Source organism: Leucopleurus acutus (genome assembly GCF_964270905.1).
Source record: "Leucopleurus acutus genome assembly, chromosome: 11".
NCBI classification, from domain to species: domain Eukaryota; kingdom Metazoa; phylum Chordata; class Mammalia; order Artiodactyla; family Delphinidae; genus Leucopleurus; species Leucopleurus acutus.
In genome coordinates this window covers 46,138,507-46,161,957 of record NC_139152.1, presented here as the reverse complement: position 1 = coordinate 46,161,957, position 23,451 = coordinate 46,138,507, and the positions used below count along the sequence as shown (strand labels likewise).

The following is a 23,451-nucleotide window of genomic DNA, read 5'->3' as shown; positions in this document are numbered from 1 at the left end:
GCTGTTTCTCCTAGTGTCCGCCAGGGGCACTTGACCTTGAAATTCCCAGCGGGGTATGGAAATTATAGAAACCAGCTCCAAGAACTGCTGTAGCCTGTGGTGGTGCTTGGCACCTCAGGGCATTTTCTCTCCTGTTTGTTAAAATAAGTGTGTGTGTGTGCATATGGGTATACTTGTATGTGAATTTTTGTATATATCCTTAGTGGTATATCAGTATATCTGTTGGGTCTCCGCAGTTATGTCTCTTCATCTGCAAATACAAGATGAATTAGAAACAAATCAAGTGAGAATAATTTTTCAGTACCTACTCTGGACCTAGTGCTGGGTTAATTAAGTAAACTGAAACAGCTATTGTTCTGAAAGTTGGCAGCACTAGAGATCTGGACTGGGATTGGAAGGAGATAATCTAGGCTTTTCCCAAATTAATAGAAATAGACAAAACCCTCTCCATCATCTGATTTCCTTGCTGCTTTAGAATTTTCTGTTTTATTTCCTTTCCTTCTGGCTACCCTGATTGACCCTAGGCTTCTGACTGACCCCTTGTACTTTTCCTAGATGATGGGACCCTCTCTTCCACCCACATCATCTAAGAGACCTATTCACCATAGCATCAATCTTAAAAGTCTTCAATCCCTGCTCATGGGAATTTAAGAGGAAATGGAAGAAAAGAAAAAGTGCTTCTTACACCTTCCTTTCCAGTTTTCCCTTTACTGGAAAGATAGAAGGCTGGCACTCCCCACAAGGGCTGCTATGTCACCTTCAGAGGACAGTCACCCGCCCTTCTCCCATGTAGCAACATGGTCACTTTTCCAAAAATAAAGGTAGGGATTAGGATTGGCTGTTCCTAGAGCAATTGTTCCAGTTTATTAATACAGTTTTGTAGTTGCCCAGTTTACCCCCAGGCCTGGACGTTAATTCCTCCACTATGATATTAGATATAACCATAACCTCAGGAAATACTTTTCTTCCCACTAAAATAGTGACTTGCAGGTCCCTTGAGGTTTTTACAGGGATGCTTGTCTGGGGAAGAGGCACACAGACATGAAATGGCAGTGAAACCTATGCACAGACTCTCAACTCACAGTGACACAGCAGCAGGGCCAGAGTGAGGTACATACAGAAATAGCTTCTCACCTATTTACTGGCTCATTTTGTAGCTGAGGGCTTTCCAAAGCTGAGACTAACTCTTTTCAATCCCCACTCCCTGAAGATAACCCTCTCCCCCACCAAAAAAATGGAAAACTACGAAGATACTGTAGGATTCTGTCCTGTAATTTGGGAAAGATGCCTGTGGGATTTTATTTCTCTGGACATTCCTTTCCATAGATTTGATTTCAGATGGTAAGGAAGAAGCCTTATCAGTTTTCTACCTCAGCGATTTAAAAAAAAAGCAAAAACTAAACAAAAGCAATTCTGCCAGACATAAATGTCATCTGTTTATATTTATGCGGTTTGCTCTGCCCAATCGACCTTTCTGCCCAGGTTTAATGATGCCACTTAAAAAGCCATTCACACGTTCCCTCTCCTTTCAGAGCTTTCAAGCTGAAATTGATTTCCTTATTCAACTCCCTTCTCCCCCTTCCCACTCCAACCCAGGCTCCTTCCCCCAACGTGATTATGTGGAAGCGCTGTCACTGGGCAGTGCTGTGGGGGGTTTTTGTTTTGGGAGATTTGGGGGTTTTTTTGCCACATGCATTAAGTAGCCACAGTTCAGCTGCTAATGGATGCCACCAGCTTCTGGCTTGAGGAAGAGAAGCATAAAAGTCATCTCATCAGCAGAGTAGTGCTCTCTGTCCTCAGCTGAGTGAAGGTACAACACTCCAGGCCAGCCGGAGAGGACTCAGTGAGGGGAGGAGCTCAGGAATGAGGCTGCAACTAGGAACCCTGCCTTTGCTTTCCTTGCGATCAGAGAAAATACTATGAGGACTTTGTTCTCTTTCCCCCTCCACTTTAGCCCCCTAATAGCTCCTTACAGCTACATGTTGGTATTAGAAAGAACTTCTACTGCCTTGCTTATGCGCACACCCTACATACTCACACATCCTCTACCTTTTCCTGGCCCAGGGCAATAGGCTCAGGTTATAAGCTGCCTTCCAGAAAAGCTATACATTTGATTATTTTTACGTTGGCCCCCTCAGGTAGCAGTGAGTTGTCTGAATAAGATCAGTCGCAGTTTTGTGGGTAAAGAATATGGGAGCAGGTGCAGCTCTTAGGGTGGGGAAGTACAATGCCCAGAGCAACTATAGTAAAGGGGGAGTTGTTAAATGCATAACACCTCACAACTGTACAATTTTCCTGTGGCCCTTTTACAAGCCATGCTGATGAATACCCTGTCCTCTTTGGCAGGGGAAGGGGAGAGGTGAGCCTGTCGAGCCTGTCACTCTGAGTATTTGTGCTGTCTGATTATATGAGCCCTAGAGGATGGGGGTGGGCACAAACTGGGGAATAGGGTACAACAGATGCTGTGTCTACTGAGCTATTCTCTCAGACCTCCCACTGTTTCTTTTCCTTTCCTTTGACCGATGCTACCTGAGAAAAGCAATCACGCTCACTTCCCAGCATGACTGGTGCCCAGGGCAGAGGCTGCAACATTTCCCAGCACAGGAAGCAGTGCGATGGCGGCAGCAGTGGCAGCCCCAGAGCACTGAGCCATGAAGGCAGCAGCATTGCAGCAGGTTTTCAAGCTAGCGACCCTCAGTCCCATTTCTCTACCACCAGACACACACATGAACTCAGCCTGTCCATCCACAGAAATATAGTCTGGAGGGTCAAGGGCAAAGCCTCATGCTGGACAGTCCCCCGTGGGGAAGCAGAGCTCCTGCTCATCTCTCCCAGCAGAAACTGTCTATCAAACTGCTTCTCCCTGACCCCTTACCTTGCTTTTCACCATGAGGAAGAGTCAGGACTTAATGTTCCTCCCATTGAGCCCTTTCCTTCCCCCAGACTGTGAGAGGGTAAGACCATATCTATGGTTGCCTGGGCTAAAACCTCAGGGCTGCATCCAGTCAGTCACCTTGAACCTGTCAGTAAAACCTTCAGAGAGTCTCACCCTCCCACTCCATTTCTGCTGTCACTGCTCTAATTCATAATCACTTTGTTTTGTTTCAGTAGCCTCCTAACTAGTCTTCTGGTCACTAGTCTCTCCCTCCCTTTAGCCATCTTACATTCGGCCACTTGGGTTAGCTCTCTGAAACACAAGTCCTGTTCCCAACACCTACAGGATACAACCCTTACCAGAATGTGCTTCAAACTCTGACACCAGCTATTTGTTTAATGTCTGACTCCCTAATAGACTGTTCATTCCATGGGGTAGAGACCAGTCTTTTTTGTTTGTTTGTTTTGTATACCCAGTGCCCAGCATAGGAACTGGCACATAGACAAATGTTCAATAAACATTTGTTGAATAAATGAATAAATGTATCTCATCTCCTGCTACTTCCCCTACATAGCCCCTGTGCCTTAGCACCTTGAATTATTTGTCATTTCCTGAGCATGACATACATCTCTATGCCATTCCCTCTACTTGAAATGTTCCCAGTTCACCCAACCCTTGCCCAAGAATTATATCCTGCACATTTATCTTCTCCAGAACAACCAGAGATCGCTGACTTATCTGCAGCCATTACCAGAAAAGCCTGCACGTGCCTGCAGCCCTGGCCCAGGCCCCAGACTGGGACCTGTACCATGCCCAGACATTTGAGCAGTCTGACCTGGGAACTTTGACAGAAATGAAGTAGTTTTCTGCCAAGCATACCAAAGTACCCCCCACCAGGTGAAGGCCAGGAGGGCATTGGCATCTTCCACTCAAACTTCCACTGGTTCGAAGTTTCCGCTGGTCTGAGAGAGAGTCAGAGACCAAATCAGCAACTATCTCAGATTCCTGGCAGGACACAGTTTAAGTGACCCTGAAGCCCGTAGGTGGATTTGCTTACTGGCTTTCGCACTTAGGGTTAGCTGACAGGCCTAAAATGTAGTTTGAATGCACAACCAACTGCTTTTTTCCTGCCACCCAGGAGTGTCACCTTCTGGACCAGGTGTGGTGGTCATGCAGCTGAATGTCCCTAATGGACCCCAGCCCCCCCAGAACCCATCCATGGTCCAGTGGAGTCACTGTAAATATTACAGCATGGACCAGCGGGGGCAGAAACCTGGAGACCTGTACAGTCCTGACAGTAGCCCCCAGGTGAGTCCCTGCAACCCAGCTTTGTCTTAGCAGGGAGGTAACCAGATTCTTCTCAGGAAGTAATCTTTGCCATTGACTGAGCAACCTCTGTTACTTATCTTTCCCTGGGCACTTTTTGGGAAGAAACACAAGAAATAGAGGAGAGCATCTTCTTTCAAGGAACCTAAGATTTAAGGTAGCAGATGGGACACATGCTTGAAAATGCTAAGGGAATACTTAAAACAGTATGTCAAAAAGTGGATGTTAAAATAATACAAACTGGGCTTCCCTGGTGGCGCAGTGGTTAAGAATCCGCCTGCCAGTGCAGGGGACACGGGTTCGAGCCCTGGTCCAGGAAGATCCCACATGCCACGGAGCAACTAAGCCTGTGCGCCACAAGTACTGAGCCTGCGCTCTAGAGCCGTGAGCCACAACTATGGAGCACACGTGCCACAACTCCTGAAGCCTACGCGCCTAGAGCCCCCGCCATGAGAAGCCTGCGCACCGCAATGAAGAGTAGCCCCCGCTCGCCGCAACTAGAGAAAGCCCCTGCGCAGCAGTGAAGACCCAATGCAGCCAAAAATAAAATAAATTTTAAAATAATAATAACACAAACTAATTAGGGACTAGGGCTAGTTTGAAGGAGCAGTCTGACTTTGACAGAGTTCAGCAAGAGAAGTTTCCTGAGAGAGGTGACTTTTTTTGTTGTTTTGAGAGAGGTGACTTTGTTTTTTGTGGTACGCGGGCCTCTCACTGTTGTGGCCTCTCCCGTTGTGGAGCACAGGCTCCGGACGCGCAGGCTCAGCGGCCATGGCTCACGGGCCTAGCTGCTCCGCGGCATGTGGGATCTTCCCAGACCGGGGCACAAACCCGTGTCCCCTGCATCAGCAGGTGGACTCTCAACCACTGCGCCACCAGGGAAGCCCATGAGAGAGGTGACTTTTAAGCCAAGCCACAGGAATATCCAGAGGGTAATGTTTGGGGTATGTATGATGTGTACTCTTCTCTCTCCCACAGGCCAACACACAAATGAGCAGCAGCCCTGTCACATCTCCTACTCAGTCTCCAGCACCCTCTCCTGTCACCAGCCTCAGCAACGTCTGCACAGGACTCAGTCCCCTTCCTGTCCTCACACAGTTCCCCCGTCCTGCGGGTCCAGCACAGGGTAAGGGGTTAGATAAGGGCTGGTTGCTGTCAAATTCACCATTCGCATCCCATTCCCAAGTGGGGAGATCGAGAGGGCAGCAACAGGCAGGGAAGCGGTGTGGCTGGTCATCCAACTCTGGCCCTGTTCAGGCCAAAGACACCTGCCCCTCTTTAGTGCTGCCCATAGTTAATTTACTCTAGATCTCCATTAGATTTTTAGTATTTACTTCCAAGTCCCTGGTGACTATGAGCCAGGGAAAAGAAGTTCACTGAACTTTCTAATGAACAACCAAGAGTTTAATCCATCAGTACTGAGTCTGAGGGTTGGGAATATGGGGTGGTGTCAGAAACGGTATTTGTCAGAAACGTTATGGTTTTAGAAGAGGGAATACTGGATTTGAGTTAAAAGACTTGGGTTCAAATTCTAGTTCTACAACTAACTAGCTTTGTGATGTTGAACATGTTACTTAAACTTAAAATGGGACCTCAGTTTCCTAATATATAAAATGAGGTTAATCACACATAAGATGGAAATAATCTTATCTGCTTTCTGCCGTGGCTATCAAAAGCAGTATAAAAATAACATGAAAATATGGTTTAAAACTTCAGAGTGCTCTGAAATATAGTATTTATCACCAATAGTAGGTAACACATGGTACTTAATATGTATCAAGCATTGCTATAAGTGCTTTACTTATAAGTACTTTACTTTATAGGTGCTATAAGTGTCTTACAGTCATTTAACCTCAGCAGTGCTAATGAGAGGAAAACATACCCAACATCCCATTTTCAGTAACAGAGCCAGGATTTGAACCTAGGCAGTCCGGCTGTAAGTCTGTGTTCTTCTCCACTGCATTGTATTGCCTCTCATGTGAGTCAGAAACTTGAGCCCTGGGTTTAAGGTGAGAAGAAACTATATGAGAAATAAAAGACAGTCATAAGGGTCTGTAGGTTTCCTCCAGGGCCTTTTGTCTTCAATGGACAGAGCCCTTCTTCAAAGGTGAAGGAACCTAATAACTCCTTCTGTCTGAGCTACAGCTGAAAGCCAAGGGGTTTAGGAAGAGAGACAACTCTTAAATCAGTGACATGGGCACTCCTATCATAGATGAAGTAGGAATAGTATGCATTGTTGCTGTCCATCTCCAAAGCCCCATGAAGTCTCATAAAAGTAATACCATGTAGTTCAAACTCCCAGAAAACCATCTGCTCTTCCTCCCTAGGTGATGGTCACTACTCCCTCTTGGGCCAGCCATTACAGTACAATCTGTCCATCTGCCCTCCCTTGCTCCATGGCCAGTCAACTTACACGGTGCACCAGGTAAGGGTGTCTCCTATCAGCCTTAGGGCCATCAGAGTCCCCTTCTCATCCAGGCCCCTGCTTCTGAGCCATCCACCTCAACTAGCTGGGTGGACAAGAGAGACAACACAGAGAGAATGGACGAAGTGGGAAGAGCCTTTACCCCACTCCTGTACGCATTCCTCTCACCCCTTCCCCACTGCCAAGAGGGAGAGGCTCTTTGTTTCTCAGTGGCCACTCTCTGGCCAATCTGACTGCCTGGTGGGATGGGGTTCTCAGGGTTGGGTACTGCTCCTTAATCTCTCAGACAGACTGGGATGTAAGGCAGTCATTGTTTACCTGGAATGAGAGTTATCTTTCGAATGTTGAAGGGACAGAGTGGATTGAAGCATGGAAACCGGAGCAAGAGACAAGCACTCAAATCTGCCTCCACTGACCTGGGGACAACAGACGTTGGTGAGTGACAGGATGCTGAATTCCCAAAAGAAGGTGCTTAACCCCTCCAGCCTTGCATTACCAGCCCAGGATGGTGAGAAAAGCCAGCTTAGGGTAGGGAGTCGAAAGAGGACCTTTTCGTACTCAAAAGCAAGGAGAAGCTGGAGAAGTGAGGTGTCTCAGTCCTCCTTACCAAGCCATTCCAAGTCCTAGGGAAGATGAGGGTGAAAATTTGGAATAACACAATGATGGGGCTTGTTGAGCCTGCTATTAACAGACAACCTTGTGGAAGTGGTCCTGACGCTGATCTAGGATGTCTACCTTTGGTAGTTCTAGACCCAGTTTAGGAGAGGCTTGATAAGAGAATATGGGGGAGTAACTTTCCTCCTGCAGACCTTCCATACTAGGCATAACAAGATCTCTTGGGGTTTCGCCTACTGGAGCAGTTTGCTAAACAAGGTAAGGAAGGGAAACTGACTTCCCTAGATGATAAGAAAGAGGAATCTACCTGGACCAGCCTCTGGGAAGGGAATGGAACATATTTCAGACTGAGCTATTAACTTTGTGAAATAACATAACCAAAAGCCACACTTCCTTCACAGTAATTGCACCCTGTGAGAGAACTGAGGTATAGGTTTCCAGATCTTAAATCTGGGATTCTGATTCCCAGTCTCCTCTTGCCTACATCTCTAGGCTAGGAGAAGAGAAAGTTTCCTTTGTGTCTCCTAGTTGCCCTGATCAGAGTCTGGATGGTAGGGAGTTGGGTTGATTTGGGGAGGGAGGAAAGGACTAAGTGAGAAAGGCTGGGCTTTTGAGGACATTGTATACAGACTTGGTCAGCTGGATGCTCCTCTGCTGGGCTGCTGGCCAGTCCTTCCTACTCTATACCTCTTACAACCATGTCCTGTCTCCTCCCCTTCCAGTCCTGGGACGGGTGCTGGAGGTGACAGATCTCCCTGAGGGCATCACCCGTACCGAGGCGGACAAACTCTTCACTCAGCTTGCCATGTCTGGCGCCAAGATCCAGTGGCTCAAGGATGCTCAGGGGCTGCCTGGTGGGGGTGTGGGGGACAACGGTGGGACTGCTGAGAATGGCCGCCACTCGGACCTTGCTGCCTTGTACACCATCGTGGCTGTGTTCCCCAGCCCTCTGGCTGCCCAAAATGCCTCCCTTCGCCTCAACAACTCTGTGAGTCGCTTCAAACTTCGAGTGGCCAAAAAGAACTATGACCTGAGGATCCTGGAGCGAGCCAGCTCCCAATAAATGGAGGAGAAGAAGGGACCAGCATGGCAGGGGTGGGGCAGGGTAGAGGGGTCAAGGGGTCCTGTCAGACCACAGACAGAGGCAGAAGGTAAGGTAAGGTCCACAGACAGACACTAAACTGGAGCCTAAGACAGTAGGGATGAAGACGGAAACAGAGACAGACACTCACACTGGCACTGAACTCTTTCTCACTCCCCTGCCAAGGGTCTCTCTTTTTCCCTGGTTGGCCCCATGTCTGCTTCCCTCTCCTTCCCATCCTCTTCTATGATTTTTTATCTCTTCTCTCACCATGCAATTAATTCTTTCATATTTTTTGGTCAGGTAGAATTGGGAGGGTCCCACACTCCCATGTTCTCCTATTTCCTCACCATCCCAAGCTCCCTTTTCTTTTTTGGTCCTTATGAATATATTTATATGGACAGAATTAAGAAAAATGAAATTGATTTCCCCTTTCTCCCACCCCATCTTATCTCCCCAAACCCCACAGAGTTAAAACTTGGGCCTCCCTCCACCCCCCAGAACACTTGTATATTGTTTGTTTGAGGTTTGTGCTGCAGTAACAGACACAGTATTTAATTGCACATACAGATGTTTGCTGGGTATAGTCACTGTAAATTTTATTTAATCTGATTTTTTGTTTGTTGGGGGGTTCTTCGGGGGGGGTTGATTTTGTTTTTAAATATAAAAAGAAAATCTGTCACTGGACATCAGTCCGTTTTCTGTTGCCACCCTGGTATGGGTGGGGTCGGAGGGATTTGATGCGGGCTGGGATGGCTTTCTCTGGCATATGCACACATATCTTCCTAACACTATTCCCTGCATCCTGTCCTACTCCTTACAAATAATTCTGATAAATGGCTGGGTCTGTAATGGGACTCTGCCACTAACTGTGGTGGTTTATCAAGCACATCACTCTCAACTCTGGACCTCTGAGTTCTTACCAGTAAAATAAGAGACTTGGACTGACTAGGCGACCTCCGAGGTTCCTTCCACCCTGTTAATTCTGTGATACACATTTAGGGCCCTGGTAGCTAAGCCAGAGGAGTGTGAGTGACGTCCAAAACTGGGTCGAGATGCTTGCTTCATACCTGTCCATCTCATATTCTGAAAACTCTTCAGGGATGGAGGACTTGGGCCTTTCTTTAATCCCAAAGCCAGAGGATTGGGTTCTACCTGGCAGGAACAGAACCGCATGTTTCTTACAATAAAAGCTACATCAATTGAACTTGCTGTGCCAAGATGTCATACTATCCAGGTGTGCTTAGCAGTCCCTGTCCTGTGCAGCTGAAGAAAGGTGAAGAGCAGAAGTCACTTGCCTGTAAGATAATAGAGCTTTCCTCTGTCTTCCCAAAGCTAGCCCTGTTGTTGTGCAGCCTGTCAGACGAGGGCCATTAAAGAGCCTGTTGACCCAGAACCATCCAGCAGCCCCTGCTGAAAAATGTCACCCACCCCTTAAGGAAAAAAGAACAGTAGGCAGAAATGACATAGCACATTGCCCTGGAAATCCCTTGTGTGTGGGTAGCAGTATCTCTCTAGCCAGCCTCCCCTGAAGCTTGTCTGGCCCAACCTCCAACATAATCCTTTACTTCTTACAGATACAAGGGATAAAGCAGCACGACATTACCACCTCCAAATTGCTCTGCTCTGAGATGGGAGTATCTCCTTTTTCAGCCATGTCACAGCTCAGACTAGGAAAAGGCTGCATCCCTGTGAGATAATGCCAGATACCTCATTGACCCATCAGATCATATGCATCAGAAGAAAGAGATGGAATCAGGGAATCAGAATGATAAAGGAAGCTTGAGGCTTGGCCATCCTACCTCCAAGAGTCTGCAGTTCCCATGGGAAAGGGGACATTACTTACAGATGATAAAAACTCCATGTGTGACAGCTATTGCCTTCTGTCCAATATTAACAAAACAATCTGTACGTGATCATTAGACCCTCACTCCCCCAGAACCCCTCAGATGGAAGTCCCAGCCTGGCCTTTTTTAATAGCTCTTAGAGTTCCTTTCACCCTGCGGACAAAATCTTAGAGGAATAGGGGAAAGATATCTCTGGGGGCAGCTGGAGGGAACAAAGCAGTACTACATGTTCTTCACTCCTTTACAGGATAGCAGCAAGGTACCCTTCTAACTACCCATGGATAAGAAAGCAATCTAGTTTGGCTGTTAGGAGAGCTCTGAAAATTCGAATGTTCCTTTCTTCACCAGTTTCCAAGCCCTTTCCTTCCTAAAGATTGGAGGCTAGATCGATGCTTGAGGGTAAAAAAAAAAAAAAAAAAACATGGCCACAAGAAGATGGTGGCTGAGAAATCGAAGGCTAGTTCCTAAAGTAGATCCAGGGAAGGTAGAATTGGAGAGATGTTTGGACCTTGGGAAAAGGATGGAGAAGCCTGTTTATAATTCATCTTCACCTTTAGTCATTTAAAATCACCCACATGAAGGAATGCCCTGGCGGTCCTGTGGTTAGGGCTCCGCGTTTTCACTGCCAAGGGCCCAGGTTCCATCCCTGGACGGGGAACTAAGATCCCACAAGCCACACACACAGAGTGTGACCAAAAAAAAAAAAAATCACCCATATGAGTATGCGGTATGTCCCTTCCTGAATTTAGCCAGTTCTGACCTGCACACCATAGATGAAAAACCAGGCAACAGCAGCTCTGGGGGGATGGGAGGAGTTAGGGTCCAGCCCTCCCCGTGTCCAATTTCTCTGTGTCAGCTGTTGTCGCTCAGCTGTCCACTTTCCTCCAGCCCTGTCATTTCAGCTCTGACACCAAGGCGAGAGGCTAGGAGGTCTACAAACACCGTCTGGGTAGCTGGTGTGAGTACAGAGAGTACTGGGGGGGCTTAGCCCCCAAGGAAGAAGACCAGCCCTCCCCCAGCACCACCGTCAAGATCCCAGGGGCTCCCTCTTTCCTCCACAGGCTGTGGACTGACTTAGGGAATTCCAAACGTAAGTTGCCTCTTCATCCTCTTTCCATTTCCAGGACTGCTCACCCAAGCTTCCCCAATCCATAGTCTATTCCGCTTCTTCATTTCTCTGCTTGTCTGTGAGTAGTTTGGGTTTTAGGAATAAAATTATTATTATTCTACTCCAGGACAAGAGCTAGGATTAGAGGGTGGGGTGGGGGTGGGATCAGGGGAATGGAGTAGTAAGGGAAGGAAAGGCTCATATTACTCTGAAAACTTAAAATAGCTGAGGCCTGAGGCAGGCTGGGAACTAGGCACTGGGCCCCCAGGGCTCAAGAGAGAGGTAGAGGAGAACAAATGTCCCCAGCCCATCCCTCCTTGCATGCTTGTGGACACACACATTAAACCTCTTGAAAGGGGATCTGGGAAGGTGTGTGTCACATTTCTATTGCCCACAGATTCCCAAGAGAAACAAAGTACCTGTAGGAAAATCCCTAAACCACACAGCCTTGTGCACTGTCTTGGGGGTGTAAACTCTGGGGTTGCCCCTCATGGTAGAAGTATGGTTATTGGTTTGAGGAACTGGTTGGGAAGGTCTTTAGTCTGTTGGGCTTTTCTCTGGACTTGCATAGAATCTTTCTGCTCATAAGCCTTATGGAAGGATCTCTGTTTAACCAAATTTCTCCCAAAGCCTCCCCTCCAAGGACCACCCCACTGCAAGGGACAGGAATATGGGAGGGAAGAATGGCAGTCAGGGATTAGATTTCACATTGGGGTCCAACCTCTTGCAGGATGACAGAAAAGGAGGTGCTGGAGTCCTCCTCCTTCCCAGCAGAGACTCGGCAAAGTGGGGTGAGTCTGGGCTTCTGACCACTGGGTGGGGGGAGCTGGGAAACCGCTGCAGCCCTTGAAGAAAAGTGCTTGAATTGATCTCACTTGTATATGACTCATTTATTGTTAAAACGCTAGCTAGCACCCACAGCCCCTGACACCCCCTAATCCTGGGGTGTGCCCCTTGCCCCAGGCTAGAAAAATGTAGTTAGCTTCAGCCTTACCTACTCTAGAAAGCAAGACAGTTCTTTTAACATTGGGTCTCCTTCACTCCCTCCCTCAGCTACAGCGGCTGAAGCAATTATTCAGGAAGGAGTCTACAGGGACAAAGGAGATGGAGCTTCCCCCAGAGCCCCAGGCCAATGGGGAGGCAGTGGGAGCTGGGGGTGGGCCCATCTACTACATCTATGAGGAAGAGGAGGAAGAAGAGGAGGAGGAGCCACCCCCAGAACCTCCTAAGCTTGTTAATGATAAGCCCCACAAATTCAAAGATCATTTCTTCAAGAAGCCCAAGTTCTGTGATGTCTGTGCCCGGATGATTGTGCGTGAGTCATGAAGGGAAGTGGAGAGTGTGATGTCGAAGGCAGGGGGTGGGGGAAAGGGTTTAGGAAAGGAGTATTTGTATATCAGACAGGCTGTGGTAAGATTTGGCTTTAAGAAAATACTATTCCAGACTGAGAGTGTTGGGTCCCAGACAGAAAAAGGACCTAAGAGCTAGAGTAGCAGCAATGGTACAAAGGGGAAGGGAAATCAGGAACCTCACCCAGATGTTCTCCCCATCTCCCAAGTCAACAACAAATTTGGGCTTCGCTGTAAGAACTGCAAAACTAACATCCACGAACACTGTCAGTCCTATGTGGAGATGCAGAGATGCTTCGGCAAGATCGTGAGTAGGCTCTGGGGAGCAAGAAAGTAGAAGGGAGGGGACGCGTTGCCAGCTACCTCCTTGCCAGTCCCTCCTCAAATCATCCCACCCATTTCCCCGCTTTTTTTCCCTCAACCCATCTCTTACTCCAAGAAGGGGTGAATACTCACGGGAGAGATGGGTTCTGGGCCCTACCTTGTTATCTCTAATGCTTTCTCCCATCCAATCCTACAGCCCCCTGGTTTCCGTCGGGCCTATAGCTCCCCTCTCTACAGCAACCAGCAGTACGCTTGTGTCAAAGATCTCTGTAAGTGCCCCATACGGGACCTGAGGGAATGGGCAAGCCTAGAGATGGTTTCAGCACGATCTCCAGATTGGGAAGCCAAATTCTGAAACAGACTCTATTTCCCATGGTTTTCGCTCAATCTAATATTTTAGCCATCTTGGATGCAGAGTCAGTATTCCCCTGTTTTATAACAGAGGGAGATAAGATTTAGCACGGGTTTTGTACAGTAAGAAAGAGACAGATAAGAAAGAGACAGAACCAAGACTGAAACCTTCATCTGCCTGACTTCAAACTCTGCTCTTCATATGCAAAACCATTTCTAAGCATGAAGCAGACTGTCCTCATCCTTGTTAGAGCATAGTGCCAGACTCAGGGCCAGACCAAGAGCTGTGGGCATCCTGGGCAGATTCATAATTTGGCAACCCTTAAAAGTGTATTTGTTGACAATTTGCTCAACATTTATTTGGAGGAGAGGCTGAACTCTGTGAGGAGCATGGATGGAGAAAGAAGAACCCACTGGTGGTAGTACCCCAGCTTGCACATGGCACTCAGCGGAACAAAAGCCAGCAGTTAAAGGACCACTCTCCTTAAAAGGAAAATAGTGATTCTGAGCATTCCCCAACTCCCAAGCAACTCATTAGCAGAGTTGTCTTTCCAACATCATATAATGCTCTGCCTGGAAGGAGTGCTGGTAAATATTTTTCTCCATCACATTTCCAGTGATGTCTTTAGAGCTCTTTATAAATTGATGACCCTAGGTATACCCAGCTGACATTTTGCTAATTCTAAACACACACGCACCTACTCAGTCCCATCTCTCCCTTACTTAAGAGGTCTCTCTTTCCTCTAAGCCTTTTTCTCCCTCCCCAGTAATGTCTCCTTTCTTCTCCCATTCCAACTAGCTGCTGCCAATCGCAATGACCCTGTGTTTGAAACCCTTCGCAGTGGGGTGATCATGGCAAACAAGGAACGGAAGAAGGGACAGGCAGATAAAAAAAATGTGAGCACCCAGTTTTCCTACTGAGGCCTTCCAGAGACCCCATGGAGCAGGTCCTGTCTCCTCTCTGGAAAGCTGACAGAAGTAGGAATCCTCTTCCCCTAAAATTGCACATAACCCAACAGACAAATTTTTGCACGCAATTTTAAAAGGCCTCAGTTTAACAACTCCTGCCATAGCATGTGTTTACTCCAGGAACTCCCTTCTGAAATTGTCAGATAAACCACCATAACTAACTAAAGGCTAGGCCCCAGGGCCCTGGCATTGCCAGGCAACAGAGGAAAAGCTATGCTTTTGGATTTGGAGAGGAGAGCTTGTCATGCCAACTAATCAGAGAATTCTAGAGCCCCCCCAAGGGTCCATGAAGATAATCTCATCTGACCCATTTATCCTATAGATGAGGAAACTGAGGCACAAAGCTTGTGGCCAAGAGCACCTTCATTTCCTTTTGTAATAGGTTACTAGATTGGTAATACAATAGACGTATTCAGTTCAGCAAGGAATTTGTTAGCATATCCTTATATCTTTCTGGACAACAAGGATGGACTAATGTGGATAATGGTTACAGTTAGATGGATTCCTAAAATTGGTTGAATGACAGCACCCAAAGGATTCTGGTCCTTTAGGGAGTTTCCAACTAGAGGGAGATTTCTGATGCTTTATGACATGATTTAGTCCTTAGTCCTCACCTATGGACATTTTTCTCACTGATACAAATGAAGATATAAATGATATATCCCATTAAGTTTGTGGGAAACCTAGGAGGGAAAACTCATACACTGAATAATATATTCAAAAATCTTACAGACTAGAAGAAAGACCAAGAACTAATCATCCAAAATTGTGTAAGGAAAAATACCTAACTGTTCTTGGATCAAAAAATGAAAATCAACTGCACAAAAACAGAACTAGAGATCTGGCCTCAAAGTAGTTGATATGAAAGTTGGGTGTAAATTAGGGATTTCTTGGAGTGAGCTGTGACTTATAAGGCACTATCAATGTGATCTGACTGCTTCCAGAAAGGCTAGCCCACTCGGGTTCTGTTCTCTTAAGGGAATTCTAAAAATTGTGCTGCCCATTTTTCTCTTACACACTGTAGTATTTTTAAGGGCAGACATTATAGTAAAGGACATGGATTTTGCAAGGTAGTGAGCTTCCTGTCAACTACATTCAAGCACAAAGTGGGTGGTCACCTGCCATGTTGTTTCAGAGGAAGTCCCTCCATTAGGCAGGTGGTTGACTAGATACTTCTTCCAAGGCTCCTTCCAACACTGAGATCCTATTCTCTAGTTCTCTGGCCTGACTTGAGAGCCAGGGCAAGCATGGGTTTCCAAGACAGCATCTTCCTAACTCTAGTGCCCTCTCCAGTCTCTAGCAGCCATGATGGAAGAGGAGCCAGAGTCTGCCAGACTACAGGAAGGCAAACCCCAGGATGGTGAGTAACACCCACCTCCATCCATAGAGATGGAGGAGGGTCAGGGCTCAGCTGTGGCACAGGAGATGGAGGGCCAAAGAGCATGCCAGGTTTGGAGGTAAGAGGCCCTGGAACAGAAAGGTAAGGGATTGAGGGCTACACTCCAGAAGCCAGAGACAATTTGTCGGTGTTTCCCATTCCAGGAAACCCTGAAGGGGATAAGAAAGCTGAAAAGAAGACACCTGATGACAAAGTGAGAATATTTTCTCCCTGTGGGGACCCCAGTCCTCTCCCCAACCTAGGTCTGACACCACTCACGCCACTCACGGCCTCAGCAGAAGCTCACACTTATTCCATGGGTTCCAATCATTAACCTGTCTTCTCCACCACCTCACACAGCCAACACATTCGTCTTAGTTCAGGGACATGAAAGAGAGGTGGAATGTAGTGTGTCTAGAAAATACCCCTGGCCTTGCCTCCTGCCTCTCAGTCTGGGACAGAGGTGCCCTGAGACTCATCACCCCCTTTCACCCCCAGCACAAGCAGCCTGGCTTCCAGCAGTCTCATTACTTTGTGGCTCTCTATCGATTCAAAGCCCTGGAGAAGGACGATCTGGATTTCCCGTGAGAGGCCTTAGGATTGGGGTGGCGGTGTACTGGGAGTGGAGAGGGGAGAGCCCAGCTCCCTATGGGAAAGGAAAAGGGGGGACTCAGGCATGGAGCCTATTTGGGGCTGGACCTGGGCACAGCCAAGGGACTGAATGTGTAAGGTTCCTAAATCTCAGAGGCCCCTTCCTTCCTCTCCCAGGCCTGGAGAGAAGATCACAGTCATTGATGACTCCAATGAGGAGTGGTGGCGGGTAAGAGAAATGTCTGAGACTCGGGTGGGACATGGGTTGAGTTTAGAACCAGAGATTGTGAGATTAATTATGCCTACCATCTCCTTTAGGGGAAAATAGGGGAGAAGGTCGGATTTTTCCCTCCAAACTTCATCATTCGGGTCCGGTCTGGAGAGCGTGTGCACCGCGTAACGAGATCCTTCGTGGGGAACCGCGAGATAGGGCAGATCACTCTCAAGAAGGACCAGGTAGCTCTGGTGCCCCAACTCAACCCCAGGCCCAGAGGCTTCTCTGCAAACTACACTCCTTGCAGATCTTAACCCATTAATGGGGCTAGATTGGGCCTCCATAACTCTGGACTCCCCTACTCAGCTCTTCTACTGTTTTCTCTTGATTCCCCTCCTCCCTCGTCCCTTAATCCTTTAGATTGTGGTGCAGAAAGGAGATGAAGCCGGTGGCTACGTCAAGGTCTACACCGGCCGCAAGGTGGGGCTGTTTCCCACCGACTTCCTGGAGGAGATTTAGGCGTGAAGACGCCTGCTGGCGGGAGATAACCAAACCCCATTCTGGGCAGGCCCAGTGGAGGTTGGGGAGAAAAGGGGCGAAAGCAACTATACTGCTGGGTGGGGGAGATGGGAAGACCCGCCGGAACGTGACGGTGCTTCCGGGAAGGGACTGGTTCCCGTCCCCCTCCCCCGCCGAGGGCGTCGGATACTTGGTGCCGGGAGCAGCCTCACTCGCAACCCCTCAGGTCCAGCCTTTGAGATCTGGAAAAAGAACGCGTCTCCACTAGGGAGACGGGAGGGGGCATTGAGGCGAACCATCGAATGTTGCGAATTTATTAAAGTTTTGACAAAAGTTAGAAAAGTTTACCGTTTAACTGGGGGCCGAGGGGAGAGGGAGGAGAGAGGGCCTGGGAAGGGGTGGCGAATCTTCCCCAGCTCTCCCCTCACTACCATGGTGCGAGGTGGGGAGACAGATGCGTCCGCCAGGCAAGGCCTCTGTCGTCAATGAAGAAAGGGGAGCTGGACTGGGGTCACGTCCCCCGCGCCCCTGCTGCTGGGAGCAGGATCGGGTAGCAGGGTAGGTCCCACTAGCTCTTAGTGATTTCGCCGTGGGCAGCCCCTTGCATTTCCGAACCTGGCTCAGTTCCGAGCTAGGCCGCCAGAGGGCGATGCAAGATCTCGGTTGAAGTGCGAGGGACAGGGGTGGGGGGGCGGGGGGAGAGAACCGGAGACACCAAGCCTGAGACCCTGGTCCTGTAAGGGGGTGGGGTGCGTGCCGTCTCCATGGCAACACTTCCTCAAGTCCTCCGGGAACTGAGCGAGCGAGACGGGGGGGGGGGGCGGTGGGGGCCTGACCCCTCCCGCGCGGCGCCCGCCCCAGCCCTTTGCGACAGGTACCAAGTGAGAGGGCGCGGGGCAGACAGCTAAGCAGCTCAAGCGGAGACCCCCCCTGCGGTGCGCCGTATGTAAATTATATTTGCATATGCAAATATGCAAATGTACCAGCCCAGGTCGCGGTGGCAGGTGGCGGGGAGCGGGAAGGTGTAGGAAAGGGAGCTGGAGGAGACGAGGAGTTTAGGGACCTGGGAGCGGACCAGGGAGCGGCAGCCTGGGGTGGCCGCTGGAATGGGGCTGGCTGAGGGTCTTGAGCTAGATGGCGGGTGGGGGAGGGTCAGCCTGGCCAGTCAAGAGATCCTCTTCTCTTCTGCCGGTTGTCAGCCAGGCCTGAGGTTGGCACCGCCTAGCAAGGTTGGCAGCGGGAGCCCGGGCACCATCTGCTGCTGGCGGGGGGAGGGCAGAGTCTCAGCTGGGCTGGGGAAGAGGAGGGCCCGGGACGGGAGCGCCCCCCTTCCTTCCAGAAAGCTGAGGTGTGTTGGGGGTAGGGAAGCACACGAGAAGACTCGAGAAGACTCGCCTCAGAACCTGGTTCGGTTTCCTGTTCCCTTTGCCCTTGACTGATCCGGACGCCTCGGGGCGGCGGCGGGGTCATAAAGGGAAGATCAGGCAGCCCCCTCGAATCACGCTTGGGCTGGAATATCAGATCGCAGGCCCCCCTCCACCGCTGCACACAAATCAAACCTTTGCCCCCATCCCTCCTCACGATCCACCTACCACCAAAGCGGGGGACAGGGACGGATAGGGCTTGGGTCGCAATTCTTCATCAAGCGATCAAAGGGACTCAAAACCAGAGCCTCCCAAGATCCTCGAGAGCGCCCCCCACACACATAATGCTGAAACAAAACCAATTTACTGGCTCATTGGGCGGCAGTGCTGGTGTAGGGGTACCGAGAAACAGAAAGAGCTGCTGTTCTCTCCCCCTACACTCGGGGGGCACCCTCCTCCCCCGCCTCCCGGAGCCGGCAGCTGTCCCTAATTAGAGCGGCGGTTTAATTGGATTTATCAGCAGTTAATAGGAAATTAAGCAAAGGGCCCGAGAGAGGGAGGGTGGGAGGAGCGGGGAGGCTGACTGTGCCGAGTTCGAAGGACGGGTGCTGGGGTGTCAGGGGTGGGGACACAAGGTCCAGTTATAGCAATTGAGCCCCTTGGTCACACCCTCCCCCCAGTACTTGCCCCGCCCGTGGACCCTGGCCTGTGGGCAGAGAGCAGGTCTCAGGAGAGGGAGGCAGGAGGGACAGCGACCCTGTGTGAGCCCCCAACGCCCCCCACCCCTGCCAGCAGCCGCCTGGGTGATAGATGATGCTGCCTCACACTGCAAAGGTCATAAGTCTAGGCCAAGGAGCTGACTGAATTGAAAACAGACTGAAGGAGGGGCCGGGTTACTAGGGTCCAGAACACAACCCACATCCTACCCCTCCCCAGTGCCCACCCGGCTCTTAGCAAAGAAAGTGCCCCTTGAAATCCGAAGATTGAGCAGCACCAGGGATGAGCCTGCCTCCTGGCTGTGTTGGGGATGTGCTGGGAGTCTCCCTATGCGGTTGCTAATATCCCTCTATGGCTTTCCCACCTCTCCCCCAGCTACCCGGGTTGAGGCTGGCAGGGTCGGCTGTGGCCAGAGAGGCCTAAGGTCTACACCACTGGCCCTGGGGGCCAAGAAAGGAAGTTTGTGGGCAGTCAAGCAGGGGCGCAGGGTCCACAGCCCCAGGAATCTCCTATCATCAGAACCTCATTATATGGCTAGACTAGCAAGGCCTGCTTCAGGGATCCCAGTGACCTCTCTGCCACACTTCGCCACGGCAGGGCACAGGCAGCAGCTCTGGCATGTGTGGGTGTGAAACTCTGAGTGTGTGGGGGGAGGGGGGAAGGGGATTTCTCTGTGCCCCTGCTGATTATGGGTGTCTGTGTCCCTGCTCTGTAGTGTGTGTGTGTGTGTCTGTGCCCTGAATGTGTGAGGTGTGTCTATCAAGAGTCTCAGGTGTTGTGTTTGTGTATATGTGTGGACCCCTGGTATGTGTGCCCCTGGTGTGAGCCTGTGCCGCTGAGTATGTGTCTTGTCCCCGATCAGCCCCACCCCCAACCTCTTAAGATTTTTGGCTGTCTTAGCCCCTGGGTGTCAGATGTACATATGTGCTTTGACGGGTCTACGTGTCTGTGCATTCTTCACTGCTGCGTGTGCCCTGCGTGTGGGCATTTACATGCGCTTCTGCCTGTAGGACCGTGTATGTGTGAGAACCAGGAAAAGCTTCTGGTGAGTGTGTGTTGTTCGGGCGTCTCTGCCTGCAGGTGTGTGTGCCTCAGTGACAGTGCGTGGGCGTGTGCCTGGGTGTGAGCCGCGCGGCGGCGTATATTCGAATGACAGTGTGACGCACGCACGCTCGTGTATATGTGTGTGTGTGTGTGTGTGCGCGCGCGCGCGCGTGTGTGCTTGCCAGGGTGAGTCTCCCGCCCCCGCCCCTTCCTCTCCCCATTTCTATTCCTCTCTCCTCTCCGAGCGGGCTTGGCTCCGCCGTCCGCATCATCTCCATCCATTATTGAAGAAAGAGCCGCGTCCGCTCCAATCACATCAACACCCCCCGCCCCCCTCAGTTCCGCTCGCCCCGCGGCCCCTCTGGGTGCTGGGGAGTGGGGGAGCCGCAGCGCGGCGGGTGCGCCAGGCAGTAGCTGACTCATGACCCTATGTCCAGAGCTGGGCCAGGCACCGGAACGCCGGGGTCCCGGGCGGAGAGCGCTTTGCATAAACAGATGGCGCAGGCGTCTTTGTCTCGCTGGTTCGTTCGCTGCGCGGCTCCCGGCTCCGCGGCTGTCTGGCTGATGCAATCATGATCATCTCAGAGCCTCGGGACCCGGCGTCCTTAATAGCGGCAGAGGGGGTCAGGGGCCCCGGGGCTCCCGAGCAGATGCTGGGCACTGTGTCTTCCAACCCTGGCGCCCCCTCCACGCCGCACTGCTGCAGAGGGAAGAAGGAGCCCGCGCCAAGGTGACGGGCGTGTGGAGGTGACCGGGAAGGGGACCCTGGGCAGTGCCCCGAGGTGTCCCCAGGCTGTCCCGTTTGACTGCTGCAGAACCCCAGGGGCAGCAAGGCAGAGAATAGGAATAGAACCGGGGAATGGGAGGGGGGAGAAAGACAGTGACAGAGAGAGAGGCATTTGTAAAGAGAGGCACAGCGATGTAGAGCAATGTAGAGGGAAGGAGAGACGAACGGAGGGAGACACAGAGAAACAGATGCAGGGGGACACAGCCAGGTAAAGAGAGCTGCAGAGGGAGAGACAGAATGAGAAGGAACAGAGAGACAGTGATAGGGTCTGAAGCAGACTCAGAAAAAATGGGCAGCCCGAGACTGGGGCAGGTAGGGTCAGAGGGCGGAGAGCAGTCTCGGGGCGGAGGCGGAGCCCCGGGCATCTGGGGCAGCCCAGCCTGGCGAGAGAAACTGGCTTGAACCTGGGGTGCCCGCAGCTGGCGAAGTGGGAGCTTCCTCGTCCCCTCTCCTTCCCTTCACTCGGCCCCACCTCACAACAGAAGAGTGGAAGTTGAGGGACCCACTGCCTTGGCGGTGGGAGTGGCAGGAACGGCTGACCTGCCAGCCCGACCGACACTCCTGGCACTAATGTACCTGCCCAAAAGCCGCGGGGCGCAGGGCCAGCGCGGCCCGATAGGGGGCGCCTGAGGCATCGCCCCATAATAGCTTGAGAGCAGCTCCGCCTCCAGGGGGCGCCCGCACCCACGGCCCCGCTGCCAACTTGTTCCGCGGAGTCCAGCTGCTTTTGACGTTCGGCTCCACCAGAGCGCGGATTAGTGTCTGTAAGGTTTAGGGCTCAGAGTCAGATCCCAGCGGGAACCCAGCCCGCCCCTGGCCACGCCTAATCCGCAGCTAATGACCTCTGTCGGCTCGGTCAGCGTGGCCTGAGTCCTTCTGGTGGGAAAATGCGGGGAGGTGGGAAGAAATGCGATGTGGAACCCAAGGAGTTCTGTGTCTCAGCTTGGCCCCAGACACCACGATCCAGAGATGGGCGGGGCCTTAGAAATAGGGTCACCGACAAGGGGTCAGAGACAAGTACCAGAAGCAGGTGAAGGGTCAAGGAGCCCCGGAGAGGCAAGCGCGAAAGCAGTAATGTAATAAGGAACTCCGGCGGAGGCCCAAGGCAGGAGAATCAACGGCGGCTCCAAGGAAAGAAGTGGGTCAGAGGGTCCTGAATGCTCTAGGCCCGGGTCACTGGAACTCACAAGAAAGGGCACCGGAAGGAGGGCGAGGGCCCAAGAAGCAAAGGGGCGCAGTACAGGGGCCAGACATCCCTATCGGCATCCTGGAGCCCCAGTTGTGCCACAAGAGGCCGATGTGCAGCCCAGCTGTGCGGCCCTCGAGCTCGAGCTCCAGGAGTGATTTTTAGTCCCAGAGACTGGAGAGCTAAGGGGGTGACAGGACACCCCAGCCCCTGACCCAGCCCTGGAGGTGCGGGTGCTCAGGAAGGGCCGGGCTCTGCGCTGCTCCAGGCTCTGACATCCCGTCAGTCGCCCTCCCCCGTCCCCCACACACGTAAGCAGTGAGTCTCTGTCTCTTTGTTCTCGCCGTGTCTCTGACACTTTATCTCATTATCCGCCGGAGGGAGGCGGAGAGCTCGGGACCCCGCAGCCTAATTACAGCCGCGCTTGTCAGCGCAGGAGGCTGGGGAGGTATCAGCTCGTGGCGAAAGCAGGAGGGCCCCCAGAAAGGGACTTTTCCCTCTCGGTGCTCTGAGGGGCACAGCGGTGGGTGCACAGCTCGCCCCTGCCTGGGCACCATGAGGCTCTGGAGGGGAGAAGTGAGAGAGCTCTGTAGGATGGGCTGCCAGGGCAGCAGTGGGGGAGGCAGGGAGGATGGAGGTTAGCGTGGAGTGGGGAGAGGTGGTTAGGGCTGCGCTCCTGGGTCCCTAGGACCCCAGTTTCCTGAAGACGGTGGCAGTGAGCTTTCCCACCCTGACAACATAGCATACACGAGAGTTCATACACCCCAGTTGGTCGCGTAAAGGGAGGCAATCGCTCTACGACGCTTCTGTCTCTGTGTCTTTTTCTCTTTTCTCCTTCAACATCTTTTCTGTCTTTCCTCAGCTGTTTCCTTTACTCCATTCTCTTTCTCTCCATCACAGCCAGAGACAGAACGTGGCTTCCTTGGATGGCTAACCCAGGTAGGCAGGGGAAGGAAGTCTCTCTAGCCCCCAAACTTAACCAACTGATTTATTCTATTCTGAGTCAGGTGTAAGATAATACCCGGCTTCCCTGGCCTCCAAACACTGTTCCAGGCTAATCACAACACAACTTGGAGAAAGCAACTTGAAGAAACCACCCAGGACTAGAGCGGCTGGGGCAACTTTAGTGCTGTTGGTCTATCTGTCCCCCTCCTGTTCCCACTATAATGTGGAGGGAGACAGAACCAGGGCCCCCAAGACCTGCCAGCTCCTGGGTGGCTCTAGGGGTGTCAGGGAAGCATTACAGATGTCCTCATTCTTTCCTGGCCCCTCCTGGTCCCACCTGTGAACACTCCCACCTGCACTTTGCTGGAGGTCTGTCTGCCTGTCCCATGGTGAGTCCTTCCTCCCACTTCTGGATCCCCCTCAATCAGTCTGTGAG

At 51.2% G+C, this 23,451-nt stretch overlaps 2 protein-coding genes across 17 annotated transcripts in view; both read left to right on the top strand.

The window, feature by feature from the left end:
- Positions 1 to 9,511, top strand: part of R3HDM2 (R3H domain containing 2) — a 149,484-nt gene extending 139,973 nt beyond the window's left edge. For all 16 annotated transcript variants that reach the window (XM_082850402.1, XM_082850403.1, XM_082850401.1 and 13 more), the window contains 5 exons: positions 4,014 to 4,183; positions 5,180 to 5,327; positions 6,529 to 6,626; positions 6,977 to 7,061; positions 7,964 to 9,511. In XM_082850402.1, coding sequence (XP_082706528.1) covers positions 4,014 to 4,183; positions 5,180 to 5,327; positions 6,529 to 6,626; positions 6,977 to 7,061; positions 7,964 to 8,304 — 842 coding nt within the window. In that variant the 3' untranslated portion in view covers positions 8,305 to 9,511. The remainder of the gene's footprint in view (positions 1 to 4,013; positions 4,184 to 5,179; positions 5,328 to 6,528; positions 6,627 to 6,976; positions 7,062 to 7,963) is intronic.
- Positions 9,512 to 9,597: 86 nt separating this feature from the next.
- On the top strand, positions 9,598 to 17,262 carry STAC3 (SH3 and cysteine rich domain 3). The gene is made up of 13 exons (XM_082850411.1): positions 9,598 to 9,622; positions 11,058 to 11,259; positions 12,008 to 12,068; positions 12,331 to 12,592; positions 12,836 to 12,933; positions 13,147 to 13,219; positions 14,101 to 14,198; positions 15,564 to 15,630; positions 15,813 to 15,862; positions 16,147 to 16,232; positions 16,417 to 16,468; positions 16,558 to 16,695; positions 16,874 to 17,262. The coding sequence occupies exons 3-13, from the start codon at positions 12,009 to 12,011 to the stop codon at positions 16,970 to 16,972; spliced, it is 1,083 nt and encodes a 360-aa protein (XP_082706537.1). The 5' UTR covers positions 9,598 to 9,622; positions 11,058 to 11,259; position 12,008; the 3' UTR covers positions 16,973 to 17,262.
- Positions 17,263 to 23,451: the final 6,189 nt, after the last annotated feature.

Excerpts from the sequence above, each read along its gene's own strand:
- STAC3 (XM_082850411.1), top strand. The coding sequence starts at position 12,009 with ATGACAGAAAAGGAGGTGCTGGAGTCCTCCTCCTTCCCAGCAGAGACT. Across the intron at positions 12,934-13,146 it reads AGAGATGCTTCGGCAAGATC|CCCCCTGGTTTCCGTCGGGC; the intron begins GTGAGTAGGCTC and ends CCAATCCTACAG. Across the intron at positions 16,233-16,416 it reads AAGGACGATCTGGATTTCCC|GCCTGGAGAGAAGATCACAG; the intron begins GTGAGAGGCCTT and ends TTCCTCTCCCAG.